Raw genomic sequence first — 25,376 nt, 5'->3', positions numbered from 1 at the left:
TAGTTGATCGAGCAATAAAGCTCACAGATGCAAATCAAAGACCGTGCACAATAACAGCAGTGAGGGAAATTCTTCTGTGCAATCGGTACCCGGAATGGTTTATACGAAAAATAATTAAAAAAAGAACACATAAGCACTACAACTCCCTTCAGACAGACAAAAGCAGCAATCAAGAAAAAAGATTTAGATCCGCTCCTTACATTCCAGGGCTAAGCGAAAAATTGTCAAAAATTTTAAATAAGCAGGGAATAACATTAGCGCATAAACCGGGTGGCAAGATAAAAGACACGGTATTTAGCCGCCTTAAGGACCCGATTCCAAAAATGAAAACAAAAAATGTAGTATATGAGGTTCCGTGTGGCACAGATGATGGCAAAGTTTATGTTGGACAAACAGGGCGTATGTTGGAAACAAGAATAAATGAACACAAAAATGACATACGGAAAAAAGAAGCAAAAACAGGATTAGTACAGCATCACCTGGATCATGGTCACAATTTTGACTTTGACAACACGAAAATTTTGGAACGCATCGAGAATCAGGAGAGCAGAACCATTGCGGAGGCGTTTCACATACGGCGGGTGGGTGACGAGAGAACGGTTAATATGCAACGCGAATGTGGGGGGATGGACTCAGCCTACAATGGTTTAGTGAGTAAGATCCGAGCAATATCTCATACCGTAACAGAAAATTAAAAGTTACCAACACAGGGAAGGTATATGAGTAATAAAAAATAATAATAATAATAAAAAAGGTCAGTAAGCAAACCACACTGGTGGGAGAAGAATGTTGTTTTGTCATGTAAGTTGAAAATAAAAATTTGTGTAGTACGTGTTGTGTAACTAATGGAGAAATAAAATTTTAGATCTGACGATGGCTGAATAACAGTACGCCGAAACGTCATGTTAAAGCAAACATAGTGTGTATATTTCACCGAGAAAGATCAACCATCCAAAGGGAATAAAATTATACGGTGACTAAAACCTCAAACAAAATTTGCTTTTTTGTGGAAAATACAATAAAAAACAGGGAAGAGACTGATATGCGATTATTTAGGCCGTCGAGTTGCAAAATAATCGCATACCAGTCTCACTTTCAACCGCTCGATGTAGGAATAGTCATATTTTTCTCAAGTATTTTGAATGGGCAGACGTTCATGGCCGCAGACAGCTTCCAAATATGCTGCATGGAGAACGGCGGAGACGTCCATCTATTACTTACCCCGACTTTAAGGTCGTCGTTGAAAAAGCAAATAATCAAATATAGTGTTAAAGTCTTGGATAAGCTACTGAATAATTTCTGTCTTCAGTGTTTCGTAATACGTGCTGAATAAAATTATTCCGGATTAGCCCGTGCATTTAGCATATTGGAAAAGTGGTATTGAGAAAGGAAAGTTTCCAATTCCATTACAACAGTGACTTGACGGAAGACGACGGCGATGAAAAGAGGTACAAGCTGTTTTTAGCTAAGCAACTGAAAGAGTTTTCTTCTGAGTTTTGACAATTTCAACTTGAATGATCATTTGAAGTGAGCAGATCATCCACAGGGAAAAAAAACTCCTTACAGAAAGCAGCATTGCTCAAGGCTCTGATTGACGAAACCAATAACCATTCGGGAACGAACCCTCTGAAAACGCTGCAGTTTCAGTGTCTATTTATAATTAACTTTTGTAAGGAATTTATTTGAAACAACCTTGCATTAAGTAATTATTTGATGATTTTTAACAGCAAAAAGCTTGAAAAATAGCACCAAATGTGTGTCATATGGATTGAAGAAAAAAATATGGTCATACTCAGGAAAAACATCTGGTGGGACTGATATGCGATTATTTTTAAGATGGGACAACTTTACCTCACATTTTTTTCTGACTTTTTCCAGATCAAACATACTTTTTTGTTTCCCTAATCGATAGTAAAGTAAGAAATAGATGGATTTTGATATTTAACTCAAAAACGATGAAAATCCATATGGGACTGGTATGCGATTATAGGCAGTGTAGCTGCTGTCCGATAGTCTGCGGGATATTTTCACAAATATTCAATGCAATAATACATTAAAATAGTATTGCTTCCACTAATTATCTAGGTAAATGTAGGAAAGAAGCACTAAACATAAGTTTCGTTTTTAATTATTTAATTATATATTACTTATGTGCACTTATATGATTACACTGATCAACACAGGTGCTCTCCAAAAGTTCAAACCGGGGCTCAAACATTCATAGGAATGGTTGGATAACTCAAATGTTTCACTTTTTTCGGTTTGAGCTTTTGGAATGCACTTTTTGTCATTTTGTCGACGGGATTAGCTTCAGTTGTCTGGATGCTCGCTTGTCCTCCGCCCTCAGAATTCAGACCACTGTGCTCAGCGACGTGTCGAACTTCTTAGGCTTAGTTAGCTTCCTGGTGCTGGTGCCAGTTTTATTCTATTATGCAATTTTCTGAGCAAAACGTGATTTTTTAAAATCGTTTATCTTTGTCCTTAGATTTTTAAATGAAAAATAAAAAAAAAACTGCTCAGAAAACGCAGCTTTTTCAAATGATATATAAAAACTGATATGGTTTTAGAACCCAATTTAGTCCCGTTACTTATGACTAACCCGTTCCTCACGTACGAACGTAATCAAATCGAAAAATTATCTATTTCCGTTGCATCTTTCAACACCATGCTTTCGTGGATACCTTGGAGACAATCTACCTTCCCAGTTCCTGTTTGTTCCAGGAATTTTGCTTACTGATAAGTCTGTTGTGGTGTACAAAGCCAAAGGAAAACCGATAAAGCACTCAGTTATAGATAACATCTTCAATCGATTAAAGAGCCTCAATAGAACTGATAGAGATGAAGTAATGGTGCGTGGGCATTTTTTCAATAATACTTAGTGTTTTGATATGAGTACAGGAAGATAGATTTCAGAAGAACCCAAGCTTAAATATCCAAGCTCATGGAATAGGTCGACGGCATGCAACCTAAAGCGAGATGTTAACAGCGATCCAGTTTGATCAAATGTGTGTTTTCTGCAGAGTTGAAGCTCTGGAGTCATGCCAATGCCAATCGAAACAATAATGCAGCGGAATATTTTCACCATTTCATTATCTTACAAAAATTATTTTTGGAAAATATAAAACTATTCTAAACTCATTTATTCTTTAAAACATTAGTTTGATTTTGACCCACTCCTTCCAAACACTGATCTAGATCTTCTCCAACAAATGCCAATCTGCTGTGTGCTTCTTCCACTACATCATCTAGACAAACGCGAAGATCGTTCAAAATGATATCCACTGCATCTATATGTCCGTCAACCTCCTGCTGTAGAACAACTCGATAATTGTTCCAAAAGTAGTCAAGCTCTTCGTACTCCTCTTCTAAGAAAGTTGACCGATCATCAATCGTCCGATACCTTCCATGGCTTTCAACTACTTTGGACCGCCCATCGGTTCCTGCCCTCATGATATAGTGAGCGTGAGAGTAGAAATGATACTGTGCATCAGCCGACAGTTCATTATGCGCGAAGTAAGCACACCAACCGATGTCGAAGGAAATGTATCCAGCAAATAATGCGATCAATTCGTACGCAAAGTCGAAACAAGGCTGCGCTTCCGGATCCTCATTCACCCAATCTTCAAGTTGCACTGTTGCATTCTTATACTCGAACGCCTCCCTCACTGCTACTGTATAGTTCCCGAGCTGACGTAGAACGAGTTGAGAAGATGCAAGAATTGCGTCACTGTTTCGGGCCCGTAAAGCTTCCACTTCCTGGTCGATCTCATTGCCCAGTTGGTTGAAGCGGTCCAGAAAATCTTCCAATTGACCAGCGGCTACCGCCAAAATAACTAACACACCTGCTAAGCTCTTCATACTTTACCGAATGACATGTTAAGCTGAAATTGCCCCAATGTAGACGAAACGAATAAGCTTCGGAAATCGTGCTTGTCTTATCCGGCGCCCCGTACTTGATAAGATAATAGCTGCTCGTCTGACTATCGTAATCCGATAATTTTACTTGTTATAAGTTTTGCTTTGATTAGGTAAAACATAAGTCAACTCAATTGCATTTGATTTTAAAGTTTGTTGCTTTTGGAAAATAATAGTACCTACCGAATGCCTTGCCGCTGAAAGACTTAGGAAGAACTGACTCAAACTCAAACTGACTCCAACGCTGATAAATAAGCTGAGCTTTCGGAGCATCTCACTGAAAACAAATACACTATAATTGCCCTAAAATGTTCTTGAATGGGTGGGTCATCATGCAATGGTATAAACTACGAAGGTTTGATTTTCAAATTAATTATTTTTATTAATTTCAAAGGTACACATTTGTTGTTTTTCGCGTGCCGAACCAACGATCGGCGTTGGTCGGGCGCGTGACGTGATTGACCGCTTTACATTAGACTACGGAGTTTTGTGCTGGACGATTTTATTTATTTACTTTAAAATACGCGTACAAAAAAAAGAAAGAGAAAGAGAATGAAAGTAGATTCGCTCAAATGTTGCTGTTAATGTTTAGGACTAAAATATATTTGTTAGACTTTCGTGAGAAACGAGGGCGTTCAAAAGGTTTTTTCGTTGTAATACTTTTTTTTCTCTTATTAACTTAGGCGAACGATCTTACTCATGCTGTAAAATGGTAATTTATTCTTGTTTAAGTTAGTATACTTTAATGGTAACTTATCTTCTTGCTTGTAAACGGTGCTCTTTTATGAAAACGTACTTTTCTATAAGGAACACTTTCTGTGAATTGTATCTGTAAATGATCTGAAACATCTCTAGGATCCAAAACTATTGTATTTTTTTCTGCTTCTTTCTACGTTCAAAGATGCTTCTCTGATATCACCGCGTATTTCGTTTTACATCACTATTTGAGACTGGTTTAAACAAACAAACAATACTTTCATTCAGATCACATTTGCGTTGGAAAACGGGTTCTCAGAATAGCCTTCGCATAACGTTCCGCCCTTTTTTTTTGTCTATTTCAACCATTCAACTAGGGACTACTTGATTAACAATCGGTTGCATTAAACTAAGTAAAAGTGAGTTAACAAGTACTAAAAAAAACTTCGAATCTAATCAACTAACCAATGATAAACTTCAACAAATACTTGTAACGTTCTTGTCCGCATCGGAAACAAATCAAATCTTTACAAACGTCAAACTGTCTGTTTTCATCTTTCAGTTTATTTTTTTCTTCTTCTGTTTCGTAGCACACTCACATATTTTTTTTAGTACGAATATCGCTTATTTGGCTTTGGTTGAACTTGTTTTTTTTTTATTTTGCTTCTTTCGTGTCTAAAAAAAATGTCACTAAAATTTTGACGTTTCCACACACTAAACCTAGCATTTCTAGAAACAAAGATCATATGGCAAAACGAGTATTTTCCGCTCCGCTTTCGGGGTCGGTTTGCGCGGCAGGCAGGAAACGAGTGCTTAACACGAGTTTACTAGTTTTCTTTTTTTTAGTGTATTAAAAGCTTGAAACGCATAAACTAAGGCTTAGAACTATCTTTCCTATAGTACAATGTTTGAGTTGTCAGTTTGATGTGGAATGTTTCGTTTTATTCTTACATTTTTCATAGATTTGTGCTTACTTGCGTATGAGTGTTTGTGTGTGGTAATAGATGATCTCAGCCTTGGTGAAGCTTGGGTTCAAGAGGCTAAGCACACTGATAGTGGTTACAAACTTACCGAAGTACTGAACAGGAATTTCTTTCTGTAAATTATTGCGTAACGTTGTTTACTACTTGTGGGGGGCTGGTGGCTCCGGTGGAGGCTGATGGTTACGGTTGAGGGAGTGGAGGTAGAATTACATAATTTGGGTAATTTTTAATGTTTTTAAAAACGAACCTTATTGATTCGGCTGAGAATTTACAGAGTTATTCTACAAGACAAAATGAACTATAAATTGATAGACATATTTTAAGATCGAAATACAACCTTCGCTGAAGTTATTATTATGAATTTTTGCTCCTTAAAAAGCGGGATGAGCACATTTTGCAATGTTCGGAGTAGTCAGTACTTTCAGAGTGCTGATCTAGTAATTTTATAAAATTCCTATACATAAAACTAAATTGATGTTCGAGATCGAATCAGATCAACGAATTTTGATGTTTGCTCATTTGTAAGGCCTTTGTGGACCATCCGTCAAATTACCTGGATTCAGGCGAAAACTCGAGAGATCTTTAGAAAACTTCCATTAGAAACATCTTATCCAGTTAACTCAATTTCTCTTAACATGAAGCGGAATTTCAAAATATTACTCGTGATTCCCTCGAGTTTTCGCAAAAACTGAGTATATCTGGCGAGTGGTCCACTAAAGCACGTGGTCCATCCAAGGAAGTTTTATTCTAAATCAATACAAATTTGAGTAAATTTGACGAGTGGTCCACTAATGGCAGTAGTCCATCCAGGGCAATTCTACCCTACGTAATTCTGCGTACGGCAAAAAAAATATAACGAGATTCAGCAGGAACTGTTAAAAAGTCTTAGAAAACCAATTGTTAGCGTTTTCCGTCTCTCATAGCAAAAACAACACCATCAGATTACTGTGTTATTAGGGTAGAACTACCTTGGGTAGACCACTTTCTTCAGTGGAGCACTCCGACAAAAACTGTTCACTCTCTCGATATAGTGGACCCATTTCCTGTAATGGAGATCAGATTACCTAAATTTTTGACGAAAAGTTGAGGGATTTTTGGAAAACTTTCAACATGAATCCTCCTTCTCAACCAATTTGCATTACAATCACTAGAAATATTAATAAGTTTCGATTTGATGTTAAGAGAAATTGAGTTAACCTGACGAGTGGTCCACTACAGAAAAGTGGTTCACTATAGGTTAATTGATCCTAGATGTTTCTCGTGGTTCTGGTTCGAATTAGGGTAAATTAACCTGTAGTGGACCTCTTTCTTATAGTGGACCACTCGCCAAACTAACTCCACTTATGCGAAAATTCAAGGAAATTTCAGAAATCTTTCATCGGGAAACATCTTATTCAGCCAATCTGCATCTCAATCATTTATAAATTTTGATTTATGTTGAGAGAAATTGAATTAATCTGTCGAGTGGTCCACTATATGAAAAGGGTCTACCGTAGGTTAATTTACCCTAGCTGGATAAGATGTTTCTCAAATGAAGTTTCCTGGAAGTCTTACGAGTTTCTGAATTAATTGAATTAATCTGACCGGTGGTCCACTAAAGGACGTGGTCCATCCAAGGTAGTTTTACCCTAGGATACGTGCGGCAGGCAACCAGTTATGGCTGAAGTAGTGTCGTTGTTAAGTTAACCTAGAGTAGACCCTTTTGCTATAGTGGACCACCCGCCAGTTTTACTCAGTTCATACGAAAACTCGATTGATTTTCAAAAAGCTTCCTTTAGAGAACATCCTATCCAACCAATCTGCGTCAGAATCACGGGAAACATTTTTAAACACCAATTTATGTTAAGAGAAATTGAGTTAAACCGGTGGTCCACCAAAGAAAGTGGTCCACCCAAGGCAGTTTTACCCTGAATAAAAACGAAATATATAAATGCTATTTGCTATTGATTAATGAGAGATTTTTGTGCTGTTTTTATTAGTTTCTGTGACTTATTAAGATGAATTTACTTGATTCAAAGCAGAACTGCCTTGGTTGGACCGCTACCTTAAGTGGACCACCCTGACGAGAAACTGTTTATTTCTCGATATAAACCAAAAGGTACAAATATTTCTCATGATTCTGATGCAGATTAGCTGGATAAGAAAATGGAAATTTTCTGAAAGTCCCTCGAGTTTTAGCAAAAAAATAAATTAATCTGACCGTTGGTTTTCTCAAGGACGTGGTCCATCCAAGATAGTCTCAGCTACATTCCAGCTGAAAATGGGGTAATTCAAAAAGTAGTGTACTCTATTGGTACGTAAATTGCAACAAATTCTTATCGATTTTGGTGTGGATTTTAGTTGGTTCCGATGGATTTAAAGCAAGAGTTGTTGAATCTTCAAGGATTCCCATTTGTGTAATTTCAGTATTTGAACACATCTAATGGAAGCTCGAGAGATGCTCTACTCAATGTAATGTTAAAATTTTGGACCCAATTCCTTCTCGCGGATGCCAACGAGGTGATCGACAGCTAGAAGGAGTACTTCGACACCTAAATAATTATACAGCGGTCAGAAGCTGAACAGGAACTGATCTAGGAGCACCAGCAGCAGATGTCCGAGTTCCAGACCCCGATGTTCATGAAATTCTTTCTTGGTACGGGAAGCTGAACAACAACAAAGTCACCTGGCGAAGACGAACTGCCAAGTGGACTCCTGAACTTCCTGTAATCGCATAATTGTAACATTCGATATTTTATGGATTTCGTGCTTTTTGTTGGGAAATGTTAAAAATAGTATGTACTTTTTACATCTGAAAAAATATACTTATGTTTGTTTGAAAAAAGTCGTGAAACATACCAAGTTGTTTTGTCACATAGCTTGAACAACCGTAGAATTGTCACACTACTTAACTTTCAATCTTTTTTTTTCAAAAAAATCTTCCATCCAAATCCACATCTGCATCCTTTGGAACTCGGAGGTTATTCTGGTCCGGTAACCAACCACCGGTGATCTGTTTCTGATGTTCAGCTCATGCTTGTTGAATACAAGAAAAGCTTCATTTCCCTTGTGATATATTCCAAAAGTACCTTGAAAGTGACGGCATAAAAGTGTCATTGCAAAAATTTCAGACAATTTGACTTCAAAAGTGATGTTCAATGTATACATAGTGTAAAGTAGTGCTCTATTCGTGATACTAAGTTTAGTTGAAGTGTCTTTTTGCAAGAATATATTGGGAACGGTTCATTTAAAGTCAAAATATAAAAGTGTCATTTTCTCGAACAACCAATTTTGCAAATGTTACAATTTTGCGATTATGGGCAGTGAAGTATGGTTTAGAGGTGCTGGCAAGTACGCTGCACTGATTTTTTTTCCAGGATTTGTTAGAAGGAAAAGCTGCCAGACGAGTGGATGGAAAGCATCGTCTACTCCATCTACAAGAAGTGCAACAACTACTGCGGCATTTCGCTAATCAATGCCACCTACAAAATACTCTCGCAGATCCTGTCCCGCCGTCTATCACTTTAAGCCAAAAGGTTCGTGGGTCAAGCCACTACGGACCAGATCTTTTTACGTTATACCTTCATCGATTTCACGGCGGCCTATCATACAGTGATCAAGAACAACTATGGTTGATCATGCGCTGCAATTCCCGGATAAAATGATACAATTGATCAACAACAAAACAACAATATCGCACGCTAGCCTGGGGGGCTAATGCGGTCTCGGTCAAATAGATTAGTTGAGAGAATTCGTTATCGATATTGTTTTAAGCACATTTTGCATGTTGCAGGATAAGTGCAACTATACACCGTGCCCCAGTGCTGAGTCGAGAAAATTTCCAGCTAGAAAAGATCCTCGACCTGATCGGGAATCGAACCCGACATCACAACCGTGTGGGAAAGCTAGCCGACCGACATCGCTAACCGCAGAACCACGGAGACCACAATTGATCAATACCATTAATAAACTCAACAAAGAGATCCAGAAACACCTACTTTGCACTTCCGAAGACAATCTGATCGAATCGAGAGCGACGACGCACGAAGTTGATGCTGTACAAAACCCTGATTAGACGGGTAGTCCTCTACCGCTTTTAGCTGAGGACTTGAACGCGCCTGGAGTTTTCGAACGAAAGGTGCTGCGGACTAGCTACTGAAAGTTAATAGGCTGCGGTGGGCCGATCACTTCATGGGGATGTCGGACGACACCCTTGTGAAATCTCTTCTATTCAGCAACACTACCGGCATTAGTATAGTAGTAAACAGCAGGCACGATGGCTTGACAGGGTCGACGAAACATTTCGGATGATTAGATGCCTAGGAACCTGGCAGAAAACACAGCCTACTTGCTCGTTCCGAAGCATAAAAATCAATCAAATAGGTCGAGATCATAGAAATTGGAATGGTGCAAAACGCTTCAGAATAAAGGATCGAAATTTACCACAACAAATCGCATGCGCAAATGTGTTGCTATGACAATTGTTAACCAGCGCATGCGCAAATGTGTGCCTATGGGCAGAGTAAGTAGATCGAAAATTGTTGTTATCAGTGGTAATTCTGATTAATAATAAGTAGATGAAAATAATAACCGTTCAAAATAAACTGTTTTATTTAAAATTGTTTTCGTCTAATCTCAACGTTATCTGGACATAAGAGCTAACAAAACTAGAAAATGTTATAAGACATCCCGATCAGAAGAGCATAACAAAAAAATTACAAAATTCTATCAACGGGAGATACAAATAATATGTTTTGATATGGTTTAGTATTTTCCCATTTGCTATGGATAACAAAGTTGAATCTGAATGAGTTATAATAACAAATCATGAAATGAAGTTGTTCTGAAACAAATCTAACAACTTTTTCGTTTCTATCCAAACCTGTTGTTTATAACAATGGTTGTTATTATACTGTTCTATGTGCTATCTCATTTTGTTAGAAAGCTGATACGTTAGTAACAAAGTTTGATATGTGTTTGATATTAGTAGAATATTTTTTGTTATGATTTCTGTTATTTTAACACTTAACGGGATCAAAATTATAACACAACCTGAAAGGTTTTTCTCATAACAAACTAACAGCCTCTGTTCCTTTTTTGTTTTGTCTTTCTGATCGGGATACGATAGCAAACATTGGAGTGAGATAAGTTGCAAAACAGTTCACACTAGTGAACCTCAGCCTTCCAGCTACCGAACCCCCCTATCTTCTCTCGGATACCGGAAGCATTCTAACGCCTGTGTTCATCTCAAGTCCTGGTAGTGCCCGGGACTTCGAACTATGGCACTACGATGGTCCTCCTACGACATAGTGGGGTTGGTCGCTGGCCTTGCAGGCCCACACAGTTGAAAAACAACAGCGAAGAACACAACAACACTTATTACGGAACGGAGCAATCGGCTAGGACCTAGCCAATGGAAACGCACTAATGTTCAGGTACTTTCGAACATGGAACTGCAGATCTCTCAACTTCCTGAGGAGTACCCGCGTGCTTTCCGACGAACTGAAGACCCACAGGTTCAACATCGTAGCACTGCAGGAGGTATGCTGGAAAGGAACGATGATGCGTACGTACAGGGATGATCATACCAGATTTGTGGAAGTACACATGAGCTGGGAACAGCTTTTATAGTGATGGGCGAGAAGCAGAAGAAGGCCGATCAGTCATGGAATGTGCAGATTGCAGATTAAAGGCCGTTCCTTTAACAATAATGCATAGCCCCCATCTCGGAAGGACCGATGATGACAGAGACGAATTTTACAATTTTTTGGAGAGTGTCTCTAGATAATCACTGGAACGCCGTTAAAACAGCTATCAGCAGTGCTGGGGAAGAAGTCCTGGGACACGTGCAACCGAATCGACGTAACGAATGGTTTAACGAATAATGCCGGCAGATATTGGGTGAGAAGAACGCAGCGCGAGCAACAATGCTGCGTAGAGCCACCCGTCATAAAATGGAGCGATATAAACTGAAACGAAGAAAACGGTCCAACTTTTCAAAGAAAAAAAAAAAGGAGGAATGCGAAGAACTCGAGCAGCTGCACCGAACACACGAAAATTCTACCAAAAAATTCAACGCAGCACGCAGAGGCTTTGTACCACGAGCTGAATTGTGTAGGGATGAGAATGGAGGAATTCTGATTCATGATCGTGAGGTGATCGAAAGATGGAAGCAGCAGTCAGGGGCCTATAAACGTCAACATTTTGCCTACCAATTATAAATTCATCACGGCGTCAATATTTTAATTTAAATGCTTACAAAACTTATCTTATTCATTGAAAGTGCACATTGTACTAAAAAACAAATGTTGAGTAATTATTTATTCCACCTAAACGACATTTACTCGAGGAAATGGTCTACCGACAAAATGTGACGTTTACTCTATTTCACATGTTTTAGGGCAAACCAACCAAAAAGTGGGTACCAGAATCAATGAGTGGTAGATGAAAGATGTATGGAGTTTGACAGTCACACGAGCATTAGAAGATAGCACTAATTCAGCCTTGTTAATACCAAATAGCTTTATATCATGTTTTTTATTGCTTAGGGCATTATGCTAAACTAGCATTACTGAGAGCAAAATATGCGCTTAAAGAGCTACTTAAAGTGCTACAATGTATTGTTTCAAATGCATATAGAAGACGCATTACATTTTTTCGTAAGTGCCAATAACGAGCGATATCGAGTTGTCAATTAAAAATAGACGGAAAATGGATACTCCACGTAAATGAAAAAAAAAAAAAACTTTAAGGAGCGGGAATTTTCGACGCAAAGTTCGGGTATATGAAAGTATGGACCTTTTCGAAATGCCCAATACAAAACAATTGCAAACTAGTGAGTTGGATCCAGGATCTACATCTCCTGGGCTCGTGGTTTCCGAACCGTCAATATCAGAAGATGAAAAAAAGTCTGGTTCTAGTTTTTAGACCATTTGTATTACTTCTGAACATTTTTTGCATTCGTTCCAGACACCAAATAATTAAGGTTCTAAATTTTTTTTCGTTTGTTTTCTTACCTCACATGTCAGAGAAGAGAGAACTCATGGTTGCTCCAAATCAGCATTGGTGATGCATATCAATGGTTGCCACCTGCAGCACTTTATCAGCTTGCTATGTCACCTTTTTAACATTATATCAGATATATACAAGCATTTAGGTCAGAATAAGTTTTTACCTAGAACTCTGTAATCGAATATAGTATTGTTGTAGGGCCATGATTTAGTGCTTACTAGTTACTTGGGTATTTACGTACGAATGTGTTAGTGCAACTCATTGTGGAAAATATTTACTAATCACTGTTTTGTTTGCAATGCTATGTTTCTAGCAACTGGACAAATAATTAGTTGAACACTTATTATAAGTTCTAAACTCGCTTCTGAATAAATTTTTCATTCGTGATCATGAATCGGAAGAAGCTGGTGATAAAAAGTCGAAGCAACGAGATGCGATGATTTACAGTTTGGAGGAAACAAAAGCAACTCTACACGGGTTAACACGTTCACCAGTGTGCGTAGGTGAAAAGCCACTTATCTCTTTACGATGCAAGCAGGAGACTACAACAGGAGCAGTGGAGACATGACCGGTGCAATGAACGACGAAGATGTGTCACCCCCAACAACCAGTGAAGTTAAGGATGCAATCCGGCAGCTTGAAAACAAGAAATCTGCCGGAAAGGACGGCATCGGAGCGGAACTTATTAAAACAAGCTCCGACAAATTGGCCAGCTCGTTGCATCGGCTGATCATCGAGATCTGAAAGACAGAACAGCTACCGGAGGAAGGGAAAGAAGGGCTTATCTGCCGACAAACTAGCCTGCGAGAACTATCAAGCGATCACAGTCCTGAATGCCGCCTACGACTGACCAAATTTTTACACTGCGGCACGTCACGTGTCGCAAACTTAGAGTCCCCACAATTTTTTCTTTCGTCGATTTTAAAGCTGCATACGACACAATAAACTGAAAAGGGCTTTGGAAAATCCTTGACGAGAACGGCTTTCTGGGGAAGCCGACAAGACTGATTAAGACTACGATGGAGAATGTGAAGTGCTTCTTTGAGTCCCACAGTAGGCCTTGACAAGGGTGGTCTTTCCAGTCCAATGTTAAATGTCGCGCTGAAGGGTTTTATGTGACCAGCGGGGCTTAACAAGCGGGGCACGATTACACAGTGCCACAATTTTCTTGCCTTGGCTTCTATGTACGATTTTTTAATGAAGTTTGATGCGAAAATAAATTCCTCCGAGTTTGAACATATTTCAACTTAAGGGGCAACAATGGCGCCATATTGAATTTTTTAGAAATCGGAAATTTTCGATGTTTTTTCGACGCCATTTTGTTTTAAGACCAAATATCGAAATTCTAAGAGCTTGTCCACATATTAGTGCATATTAATACTCAGACATACTCGATATTGTTTTGCTTTGTGGTTTCGTAGAATCACCGTTTTGAATTCAGTTTTTGTCCGATTTAAGATCTGTTTTTTAAAAGATGGCCCACGAAAAATCATATTGAATTCTGCTATACGAAACAAGAAGAAGAAGACAATTCAAACGGCAAATCGATTGTGTTCCACGCCCCACTGTGCGTCAACAGCGGCAATGTAGTTTTCACTTGGCTTGACTACACAAAAATGAATATCGAGTTTTTCTGCACTGATAGACGACGAGTAACCAGCGCTCTGTTCATACATTGCTCGGTGCAGTACTGTTGCCTGTACCATCATATTATCCTTCAAGACATCAGTTTTATTAACATTAACATATTTGTTAACAGCAGAATGTAATACTGTCTGATAGTGGAGGTGGTTACGAACTTTCCGAAAAAGCTTCACTTTCAAGACATCAAAATAGTCATAGGTTCATGGAAGCTAACATTAGTTGACCTATTGGGACGGGAAGATTCTGTCAAATTTTTGTTTTGCCACTGCTATACAGGATATCACAGCAGGCAGTTGGTGTCTATTCATGAAGTCTGTGCCAGGCGTGCTCGCATATGATTGGTACATTATTGGTGAAAATCCGACCTTGAAACTTTTATTCAATTTTTACTGATTAACATTGAAGTGATAATGATAATTGAAGAATCACAAAATTGTCCATCATTTTATCAATCCAACGACATATTAATTATTGTTATCCATCATGTGGTTACATTAGTATAACCGTTTGTAATCTTTCATTCCGACGTTACATCTTGGTTTTAGTTTTCGCGGAATGTATCTCGATATAGTGCGGTTAGACGTAGTCCTACGTCAAAAAGTCAATTTTTGTTGCACTGTGTTATCAGTAGATCTGATCAATTTATCTGCTTTGCGAGAGACGTGAGTATTTTCGGCAGAAAATTTGAGACGGTCGCAGACCAGTACACCCGACTGAAACGTGACTGAATAGGATCGGAAAAAAAGATTAATACGTCTAAAACAAAGTATATGCTTGTGAGCGGGTCCGAACACGACAGGTAACAGTTCTAGGTAGTCGACGAGACTGGGTACCTCGGCTCTCTGGTAATTAAGAACAACAAGATCAGTCGGAAGATTAGGAGGCGTATTATCGGAAGAATTTGTGCCTACTATTGACTCTATAAAAAGCTACGGTCGCGAAACCTGAGTCTTCACACCAAGTGTGTTCTGTACAAAACGCTAATAAGACCGCTCGTTCTCTACGGGCATAAGCCTCTTCGACGAACCGAGTATTCAGAAAGAGGCTAAAACTGGAAGCATACGCTGCGCAGGACATGTAGCTAGAACGCCGGATAGCTACCCTGCAAAATTGGTGTGCGCTCCAATTCCGGTAGCAACAAGAAGACGAGGAGCGAGATGGGTGGAGCAGATGGAGCACAATCTGCAGAGCACTGGATGCCCACGGAGTTGGAGACAGGTGGCCATGGATCGCGTAAATTGGTGGAAGTACATTATGCAGACCATGTCTAAGGACGTGCGGCCATACAGGTATGTAAGTAGTTACACTGCAAGCGTTTTGTTTAGCTTTTAATGACGCATATTGATCCACCTCAACTGATGTGATATTTCATAAAAAAAAGTTCAAATAACACAAATAATAATTTTCCAAGTAGTTCTACGCTGGTTGCTGAAAACCATGGAAGTCAAAGGTCAAAGGAAGAGCAGTATAGTTATTTGTAGGCCTAATGTCTTACGGAAAGAGTTGTACAAAATTTTTCATTTGTCGTAGAAACTTGTATGATCCGCACGTGCTAATTATGTAAAAAAGAGGCGAATAGCACCTAAACTACTTTTCAAAAGTTACCGTAAAATATTGCTGAGACGCGTATCGACCCGTACTTCACATCATCTATAAAAAATATCTGTCCCGGATACTCGCGCGTGTTCTACTACCAGTGCTGACAACACTGGCGCTTGACACACGCACTCGAGTTGCAATTGGAGAACAGCAAAAATCAAGATTTCTAGACGCGCTGCTTTTCAAAGGTAAGTTTAAGTCGGTTTCGATCGAATACTCACGGGAACTCGTCATGACCGCTATCACATCTGTTCAATTGAAGAACCAAAAACGAGACAGAATCTCTTTATTTTAAGTATCGACATCTAGCGGTGGAGAGAATGCATTTTACACTCGAAATTTCATCACGCTTATATTCCATTCATTCAACAAAAGAACCGTATGAGCTCTCGCCGCTTTTTCGTCGAGAGAATCCTTTGTTCTCCCCGGTGCTGGTATAGCGAGGGTGCCTTTTCATGATAAACGTACAGTGCCACCCGCATACGTGCAACGGTTTTTATGTAGATACATTTTCAATGAATTTCATTGTTGCCCAAGTTGAAAACTGAATATCTTGACTAACGACAATTATTTTTTTACAGTGTACCTGATGTCGTAAGCAGTGCTAGTACAGCGCGTCTGATAGGCCTTTCTAGCAATGTTAGGTATAAAAAACGGTACGAGAAAAAAATATTGTCGTTGATCGAGAAATTCGGTTTCCGAGTCCAACGAAAATATTCAAGTAAATCAACTAACAGGTTAAAATAGTTTCAACAGTCGTGAGGTGTACGATCCAAGAAAATTTGTTAGACAATGTTTGAATGGTTGAAAGATTTTTAGTTTAATTTGTTCTATTGACGTTGATTGTGAATTGTCACTGAATTGCCACTTCAAAGATCTCTTGAATGCGGTCCTGTGTGAAGTGCGGTCGGTCCTGTGAACTTGATTTTGATAGATTCAACTATTCAAGATCACCTTTTTGCCTGGTTATTAAAGCAAAAAAATAGTTTTTTGGTGCATGTTCAAACTATTGGAGCGAACTGTTCGAACGATGCACTGTAAAATCAATGTTGGATGGAACAGCAAAAAATGAATGCGAAAGCTAGGGCACCAATTTGTTGCAGAGTTTTGTTCGAAGTTGCATATCTGTTCTGTGCCGCTATGTTTATTAGTGTAAAAAGAAAAATGTGCAGAGTTTCAGTGGTTACATTATCCAAGGGTACCAGAATTTGCGAAAAAGATGTCAGCGGCCACTGTCTTGAAAAAGGTAAACAACACTTGGAGGAAAACAATAGACCATTTTACGAGACGTTTCTTAACTCAATTCATAAATGAAATTTTGACAGAAAGCTCGAAACCGCTGACATAAAGCACGTAAAAGCAACATCAATATCAGCAGGCTCCGTGACACCTGTCAATTCATAAAATGGTCTATAGATCATTGCACGATGACATCACAAAACAAGAAGAAGAAAGAGATTTGACAGTTACCGCGGGTTTGTTTACATAGAAAAATTTTCGGCTTGAATAGAAAAGCGTTTCTTGTTAAAAATTGCGTTTCTAAGAATAAACCAAAAGATCCCAGTAACGAATTCGCATAAGCGGAGAATTTTTACTCCGATCACATACAAAGTGAATAGAACACCTTGTAAACAAACCCACGGGAAGTGTCAGAAAAGTGAGGTTATTTTTCGTGTGCAATGATCTATTGTGGTGTGAAAAAACTGTTAGGTAGAGTTTCACGATAAATTCACAAGTGGAATTTGATAATATTACTTGCTCTGATAGTGAAGTAACAGGTTGGTACTAAACAATTGTTGGTGGGTCGAATAACTTACGACTGTTTGTGAAACATTCCCGAAGATCTACTGACTGAAAATTTATATCTCGTAGCGTCTTGATAAATTGTAAAAGTTTGCCACAAAACTGTTCCTATGCTGTTGTTTTGGCTTTAAAGTTTTTCAATTCTATTTGTAATTCTTTTAAAGCAAATGTGTAGAAAAGTGAGCTCCCTTTTCTGAATTTTACAACTTCACCGAAGACAGTCTTTCAACCCTATAAAACCGTTTGGGCAAAAAAATCGAAATATTCAGTGAGAAGACTTAGAGTTTGTCCTAGGAAATGAACGAAAAAATCCGCCCCCACAAGCCCGTAAAACCACACCACCCACCCTCACCCGGGGGTGGGGGGACTAGACCTTCGGTCAGGTAACCTGCACTTGTTCGCCCTCGTCATCGTCGTCGTCGTTCGCTTCCATCTTGATCTCCAGCTGGGCACTGCGTGAGCTTCCGGCCGGCGAGGCGGGCTCCGACGGTGTCGAACTGCGGGACGATCCGGTCTGATCGTGCTGGGCCTGCTGCTGTTGCTGGGCGGCCTGAACCTGGGCCGAAAGTGTACTCTGCTGGTGTAGTTGCGATTGATGGGGTTGCTGGTGGTGCGGTTGGTGCGATTGCATCCGCAGTGGGATCGGCAGTTGGGTCACCTTGCCCATGAAGGAACGAATCTCCTCGAAGTACGAGTCTTCCGGGATGCCTCGACTGTTTCGTCGGGCCGCCCGAAGACGTTCGTCCAGACCGAGTCCCAACCCGGCAGCATCGGCTTCGTGCTTCTTGAGGTGACGATCGAGGTTGGTTTGTTGACCGAAGCAGCGCTCGCAAAGGGCACACTTGAAGGGACGCTCCTTGTTGTGGATGTTCCGCACGTGACGCTGCAGGTTGCTCGATATGCTGAAGGAACGTTCGCAGTACTTGCACTTGTAGGGCTGCTCGCCGGTGTGCGTCCGCAGATGCCGCGTCAGGTTAGCGGACCGGGGGAACACTTTGCCGCAGAACTTGCACGAGTAGCGATCCTTGTTCTTGGCGGCTCCCGGTGGCAGATTGTGGTTGATGCTGTTCGAGTTGTTGTTGTTGTTATTGTTGTTGTTGCTGGTGGGGATTCCATTTCCGTTCGCACCTTGGCGCAGCTGGGTTAGACTCGCGGCGAGCGCGTCTCGCTCCTTCAGCCGCTGGAGATCGTACGTGACGGGGGAGCGCGCCGGTAGAAAGGAATTTCGATAACCGGGCAGAGGCAGCCCGGCTTTCGCGATCGCCTCTAGCATCAGTGGATTTATCCCCGGGGGTGGGAATATTGGAGAGTTGTGACTCGCTAGGTTAGATATTCGGAACTCGTCTTTCACGTTGATGTGGTTATTGTTGGTGTATTTAACGCTATTGTTGTTGTTATTGTTATTGTTTACAGGACTCGGACTTTTTCGGTTGCTTGGGGTGTTGTTATTGCTCAGATTGTTGTTATTATTATTGTCCTGGAATGATATCACACTGCCCGGTTTGGTGTCCTCGTGGGCAGCTCGCGGAGGTTCCTCTTCGTCGGAGGTGGTCGAGTTACTGCTGTTGGTGGACTTTTTATGATCCACCCGCAGGTCCAGCGGCTGATCCAGCAGACTTTGCTGCTGGTGTAATAAATTCGACGACGAGGAGCGATTGTTGGTGGAAAAATCGAACGGAAGCTGAGCCGACACGGTCGAGCCCAGGCCAAGTAGCGGATAGACCGCCCCTTGCTTAGGACTGGGAAGCATTTTTCTTGGTGAGTGATCTTTTTCTCGCATCTTTCCAGGAAGCTTAGTCACTGCTGGATCTCTCCTGGCATTCCTCCGCCAAGTGGGACAATCTGAAAGCAGAGAAAAAACGTGAAACGGGAATTAATTGAGTCATTCATTATGTTCTCCGGCAAACGGAGGAAACGAAGGCAAATGTTTGTTTTGAAAGCTCGACAGGCACATTCCGGCAGAACAATGAGTCGCATTCACAGCGCGGCGGTTCAGACAATTGAGCGGCGCGCGAGTGCCATAACTCCTTGCCTGGTTCAGTTCCGCGAGGAAAATAAATCCCAACTGTCGCAGAGTAAATATTTAAATAGCTATTAGCTTTTGATATTGTGAAGTGCTGCTTTCTTTCCTAACCCGAGAGGAGCGATATGACAAAAGGAACCGCCTGTGCCAAGCGAAATAAAAAAAAAAACCCGGATTGAATTGTTCCTCGGTTTTGCTACTGCCAAGTGAAAAGGATTTCCAATCCCCTTCCGATCGACAGCAGAATGGTGGATCCTTTCAAAATTGTTGAAAAGCACCGTCCGTCAATCGTCAATCGTCGCCGATTGATTTCCTGAGAGCGATATTCCGGCTCACAAAAAGAGCAGCAGCAAGCAATTGATTTGGTACAGTTTTGCGTCCCCGTTCCAATTAACCAGATTGGCCATAAATAAATTGAAAATCCCATCATGCCGATTTGACCACACCAGGCGCTAGCGCAGGCGGGCCTCGGTCGATCGATCGATGGGGTCTCGTAAAACCAGCTCAGATCGAAACGTCGCGCATAAATCTATCGCTTTCCATATTCAATTGCAACCCACTGCGTCTCCAACCTTCCCCACGGTTGAATTTGTGCATGGAGAGAAGTTCTCCGCTCTAGATTTCCATTTATGCATACTATTTTGTTTTCCCCCTGTCGCGAGCCTCAATTGACCTAACCAAACCACGGGAAGAGTAGGACACTCGAACGACTACGACGACGGCACGTGGGTGTCTCTGATGGTGATTTGGTTCCATTTCTGTAGAGAACTGTACTCTCTGTTTTCCCTCCTCTCGAGCTCGCGATCACTGATGATCGCGTGTTCGTTCTTTTGCCCACTGAAGAAGGAGTCCAGACGGGCGCGCGCGCGCTCAAACCAAGCACCAACATAATAGAGATCATTCTTTTTGTTAATGTTGCTGATGTATACCCGTACTCGTAGCTCCCCTTTTTCCCATTCGTGCGCTTCCACCATCGAGTAAACGAGTGTCTTCAGCGGTTGGCAAGGAGGCGCCCCGTCATTCGTGTGTATGACCAGCCATCCATATTGTGTGGCACTAGTGGCAGGCCAGCAAGCAAAATCCCAACCTAGGCGGCTTCGTTTGGATGCCTTTGGAGTGCTGCGGTTTGTTTGTTTTCCGTGATGTTGTTAGAGGGCTTTGGCGCGTGATACGAACCCGGGAAACACTATCAACTCGCTTCTTCTTCACCTTCGTCTCCTTCTTCCTATAAGATACAACAAGCAACGGCAGCGAAAAAAAAATAAGACGCGAAAATGGAATCGTGATGTTCGATCATTATCTGGTGTGGTTTTTGAAGCAATTTTTGAAGACTCTCTTAAGAGGATCAACTACCTTTCCGGTAAGTTTAGCGGGGAAGCTGGGAAGCGGGATGAGTCGGATGGGTCCCGCGATTGGGTGGAAAAGGTCGTAATGATTTGTAAAGACCACGGTGGAAGGCAACGATGTTCAAATTGGTTTGCGATTACCCGCCCGACTCGCGTGTGCCTGCTGGCCGATTTTTTCCGCTCCTCGCTTGTTTTGTGGCCAGTTGTGAATTGATTGCACGTTTCAATCTATTTGAAGCCCGACGGCACGACGCGAAACCCAACGGCCAACGGTGCCGCCAGATCGGGGCATGCCCTCTCATAGAGTCACCATTTATGACGGTTGTAAATTTATGGTAATGATTTTCTTTGTGCAGCACTCCGAACGGTTCGGGTTGGATAACGTTCCCCATCTGGACAGATTAGGTTGATTGAGAAATTTCGCAGCCAATTGTTGCGCCCCGGCTCGCGCGGCATTAGAGGCGGTAATGGTGGCCGTTTTTCAGGGCAGTATTTGCAAATTTGATGTGCGCATGAGCGCCGTGTGCTGGAAGTTTACTGCGGCAGTGCGCGTACTGTAAAATCATCATACTAAATCAGCAGAAAAGTTTAAGCACGTTCTATTGATGTTGTTAGTAAATCTAACTCTTATTTCGCTTACAAAAATCGTGATTGCAGAATAAAATTAACTATAATGGTCCAATATTTCTGATTAGAAGTAGAGTAACACTTCAAAATCAAGACTCTTTATCTCAAAACGAAAAAAACATGGACCCAAATGACTCTTTGAAAATACGTAGTTACAATAAACAGAATGGTTAGGAATTTCAGACTTTTTATTGCAGCTTCAGGGTTCACTGCCACAGCTTTGCCCTATCTTTCTAGTTCAAATCGTTTTTCGATGTCTTCATATGAATAGAACTTCTGGTAAGCCAGACCAGGTGCCATCGAACGGAACAAGTAATAACCGGACGGCGCATGAGCTCGGAACTCCCATTTGAGCATTTATATGTAAATTTCAAGAGCCTTGGCAGTATGAGGCCGAGGGTTGTCATGCAGTGCAATCACTTTTTTGTGCCTCTACTCGTATTGTGGCCGTTTTTCGAACAGTATTCGGATTTTTATTTTTGAATCATTCCCAAAGGAAGGCAATGGTTTTAGGGGGAGAACCTCTAATACCAAGCCTTCCTGGGATCCTCTTCGAGCTATTCTTTCAATTCAGTGTCTTCGAAGGTTTTTGTTCTCCACACGGACATCAATGTTATTAAAAGTGAAAAAGCTTCCACCTTTAATGTGTTCAGGAGGGATTGTGATTTATCATTATCTTATAAAAAAATCAGGTGGAGAAGTGCTTGTGGCTGTTGGAGTTCAGTGTGGTTCTGAGCAAATTAAAACTCAGATAGCATGCCGAATTTGAAGATATCTGGGTTCCACTTTTATTGAACAGTGAAATCTAAACTTTCTATACTATGCTATGAATTGGATACCAAAATATATGGTGCTTATGAGAATTCCTTTCAATCTGACCTTAAACAGTTTTTTTTTCAAATTTGCACTCGGTTAAAGGAAGCCTAATAAATTCCCATCTCGCATACAATATGACAACTTTGACAGTAATGATTCAAAGCAAATCTGCAACACATTTTTTAAACTTTTTCGAACCGTTTATAAAAAAGTGACAAAATAAGGTACTTTGAGTACCTTCGCACTTATAAGAACAAATAAATAACTTTTTTTTTCTTTTCTTGACTCTAAGCGAAGTCATGCTATTTTTATTTCATGAATTTTGCTGAGTTTTCGACTGTTGGGATGTTGTGTACTTATGTTATACTTTCGGCTGTGCAGTCACATGAATTAGAACGACTTATTTTATACTATCCGACGTTTCGTTACTGGTCAGTGACATCTTCAGGGGAAAATATTAATTGTTCGTTCATTGTCAAAATGTTCCCATCCGCCATCGCAATAGGTTCACAGCAAACAGAGTTAACCCTCTAGTGCCCAATGCCGCCATTTGGCGGGCTTCAGTCGAAATTCTGAAAAGCTTTAATGAATACTTAAAAAGTGTTTATAGTGATTCATAGTGATTTTACCAAAGCCCGTCTAGAAATCAACTTGGGCACTAGAGGGTTAATGTACCCGAAATCGCCCCAATAAGTATTGACGATAAACTTAAAAAAGCATCTTGACAAGGAACGAACAAAAAATATTTTGCCCCTGAAGATGTCAATGACCAGTGACGAAACGTCGGATAGTATAAAATAAGTCGTGCTATTATTATTTTTTGGTTAAGGACTAAATGTAGCGATGAAGATAGATAATTAAATTAACTGGAAATATGATAGTGAAAACCACGAAAAATATAGTTCAGCCGGTGCGACTCGAACCAACAACTTCTGATGTCCGGTCAGATGCGTTTTCGTTATACCACCGCATAACGTTGAAGGACCACAAAAGAACGGTCGCAGTGATCCAAATCTTACAAAAAAAAGTTGAAGACGTAGTTCTAGAATCGAGTTTTGTATCGCTTATCCAATTCTCGCACTTCGTACATTTACTCAGTAGAGATTATTATTCATAGCTGGTTATTGTTTAAACACCCTCAGTGGAAGTTGCAATAACTTCTGTGTGAGAGATGGAGACCATGTGGAGCCAGTGACTTGTTATCTCTACCAGCAGCAACATCGACATGCGTCACAAACTTTGTTATTTTTTTTCTTGACTCTAAGCAAAGCCATGCTATGATATCATGCATCCTCAAACTTTTTGAAGATTCCGCAAACCAGAAAATATTGAATCAGGTGAAGAACCACATAAGGTTTCTTTAATGGATTGAATTTTATTTGATGAATAGGACACAAACGGTCAGGTTTAAGGAGCACCTTTCTATTCCAGTTGAAATCAATTACGTCAAAACAAATCTTCTTCAATTACGTCAAAACAAAACTAAAATCAGACAATTTTTCATCAATAATGCAACTCGATGAACATGTTGGTGATAACTCGGAGAAAAATTGCAATCTCTTTGCAAAATTTTTCCTGGAAATCTAGACCACATTTTTCGAAGAAAATCGCGACCGCGATTATTTTGCATTTTATCCAGAATATCCAAGAAACATTGGTGACAACCAACTTCAGGTACAGGATGTTTTGCAGGGTCTGAGAAATTTAGACCCTTCCAGAAGACCTGGACCTGACGGAATACCTCCAGCACTCATGAAAAATCTTTCGAAGGAACTTACATCTCCTTTGTTCTGGCTGTTCAATATGTCGTTGGGAACTGGAGTCTTCCCAGATATATGGAAAAGCTCATTTTTAGTGCCTATTTTCAAATCTGGGCGTAAATCTGACATACGTAATTATCGTGGAACCGCTATTATCTCTTGCATTCCAAAACTCTTTGAGGCAATTGTCAATGAAAAGATATTTGCTCAAGTCAAAAATTGAATAACTGACAAACAACACGGCTTCTTCAAAGGCCGCTCTACATCCACAAATTTACTTGAGTTCGTAGATTACTCATTGAATGCAATGGATAATGGGAACCATGTTGAAGCTCTCTATACAGACTTTAGCAAAGCATTTGATCGTATTGACATACCAATGCTACTTTTTAAACTGCAAAAAATTGGAATTGAGTCTGGTCTCCTGAAGTGGCTTGAATCATATTTAACAAACAGGCAACAAATAATAAAATTTAATGGAAAAAAGTCAAACCCCATTAAGTTACTTCAGGTGTTCCCCAAGGCTCCCATCTAGGACCACTTCTTTTTATTTTGTACGTAAACGACATTTCCTTCATCCTCAAAAATATTAAAGTTCTAATATATGCCGACGACATGAAGCTGTTTTTGGAAATAAAAAGTCAAGAAGACATCAATGTATTTCAGAATGAAATCCACACATTTTACATCTGGTGTAAGAAAAGCCTACTTGAATTAAATGTTAAAAAATGCAGTGTAATATCCTTTAGCAGAAAACTAACAACGCCCAAAATCGTAATTGCATTAGGGGATCAGAATGTGAAGAAATGTGATATGTTAGGGATTTAGGAATAATCTTAGATTCTAAACTTAATTTCATCGACCACTATAACACTATCATACACAAGGCAAACAACATGTTAGGGTTCATCAAACGCTTCTGCTACAATTTTCAAGACCCGTACACTATCAAAACTTTGTATATCGCCTATGTGAGGTCAATACTGGAATACTGTACATGAAGAAAGAATAGAATCAGTACAAAAGCAATTTCTACTATATGCTCTTCGTAAGCTAGGTTGGACCGCACATCGTCTTCCGTCATATGAAGCACGCTGCATGTTGATTGACATTCAAACATTAAAAGAACGGCGAGAGTACGCGATGGCTTCATTTGTAAACGATATCGTTTCGC

General features: G+C 40.2%; 1 protein-coding gene across 4 annotated transcripts in view; it reads right to left on the bottom strand.

Annotated features, from left to right (window-relative positions):
* Positions 1–4,314: 4,314 nt before the first annotated feature.
* Positions 4,315–25,376, bottom strand: part of LOC129727054 (transcription factor hamlet) — a 251,971-nt gene continuing 230,909 nt past the window's right edge. For all 4 annotated transcript variants that reach the window (XM_055684448.1, XM_055684446.1, XM_055684445.1 and 1 more), the window contains one exon: positions 4,315–19,472. In XM_055684448.1, coding sequence (XP_055540423.1) covers positions 18,010–19,410 — 1,401 coding nt within the window. In that variant the 5' untranslated portion in view covers positions 19,411–19,472 and the 3' untranslated portion in view covers positions 4,315–18,009. The remainder of the gene's footprint in view (positions 19,473–25,376) is intronic.

The sequence above is a fragment of the Wyeomyia smithii genome, chromosome 3, assembly GCF_029784165.1.
Source record: "Wyeomyia smithii strain HCP4-BCI-WySm-NY-G18 chromosome 3, ASM2978416v1, whole genome shotgun sequence".
Classification (NCBI taxonomy): Eukaryota; Metazoa; Arthropoda; class Insecta; order Diptera; family Culicidae; genus Wyeomyia; species Wyeomyia smithii.
The sequence above is the reverse complement of the archived record's forward strand: the minus strand, read 5'-3'. Positions and strand labels throughout refer to the sequence as shown.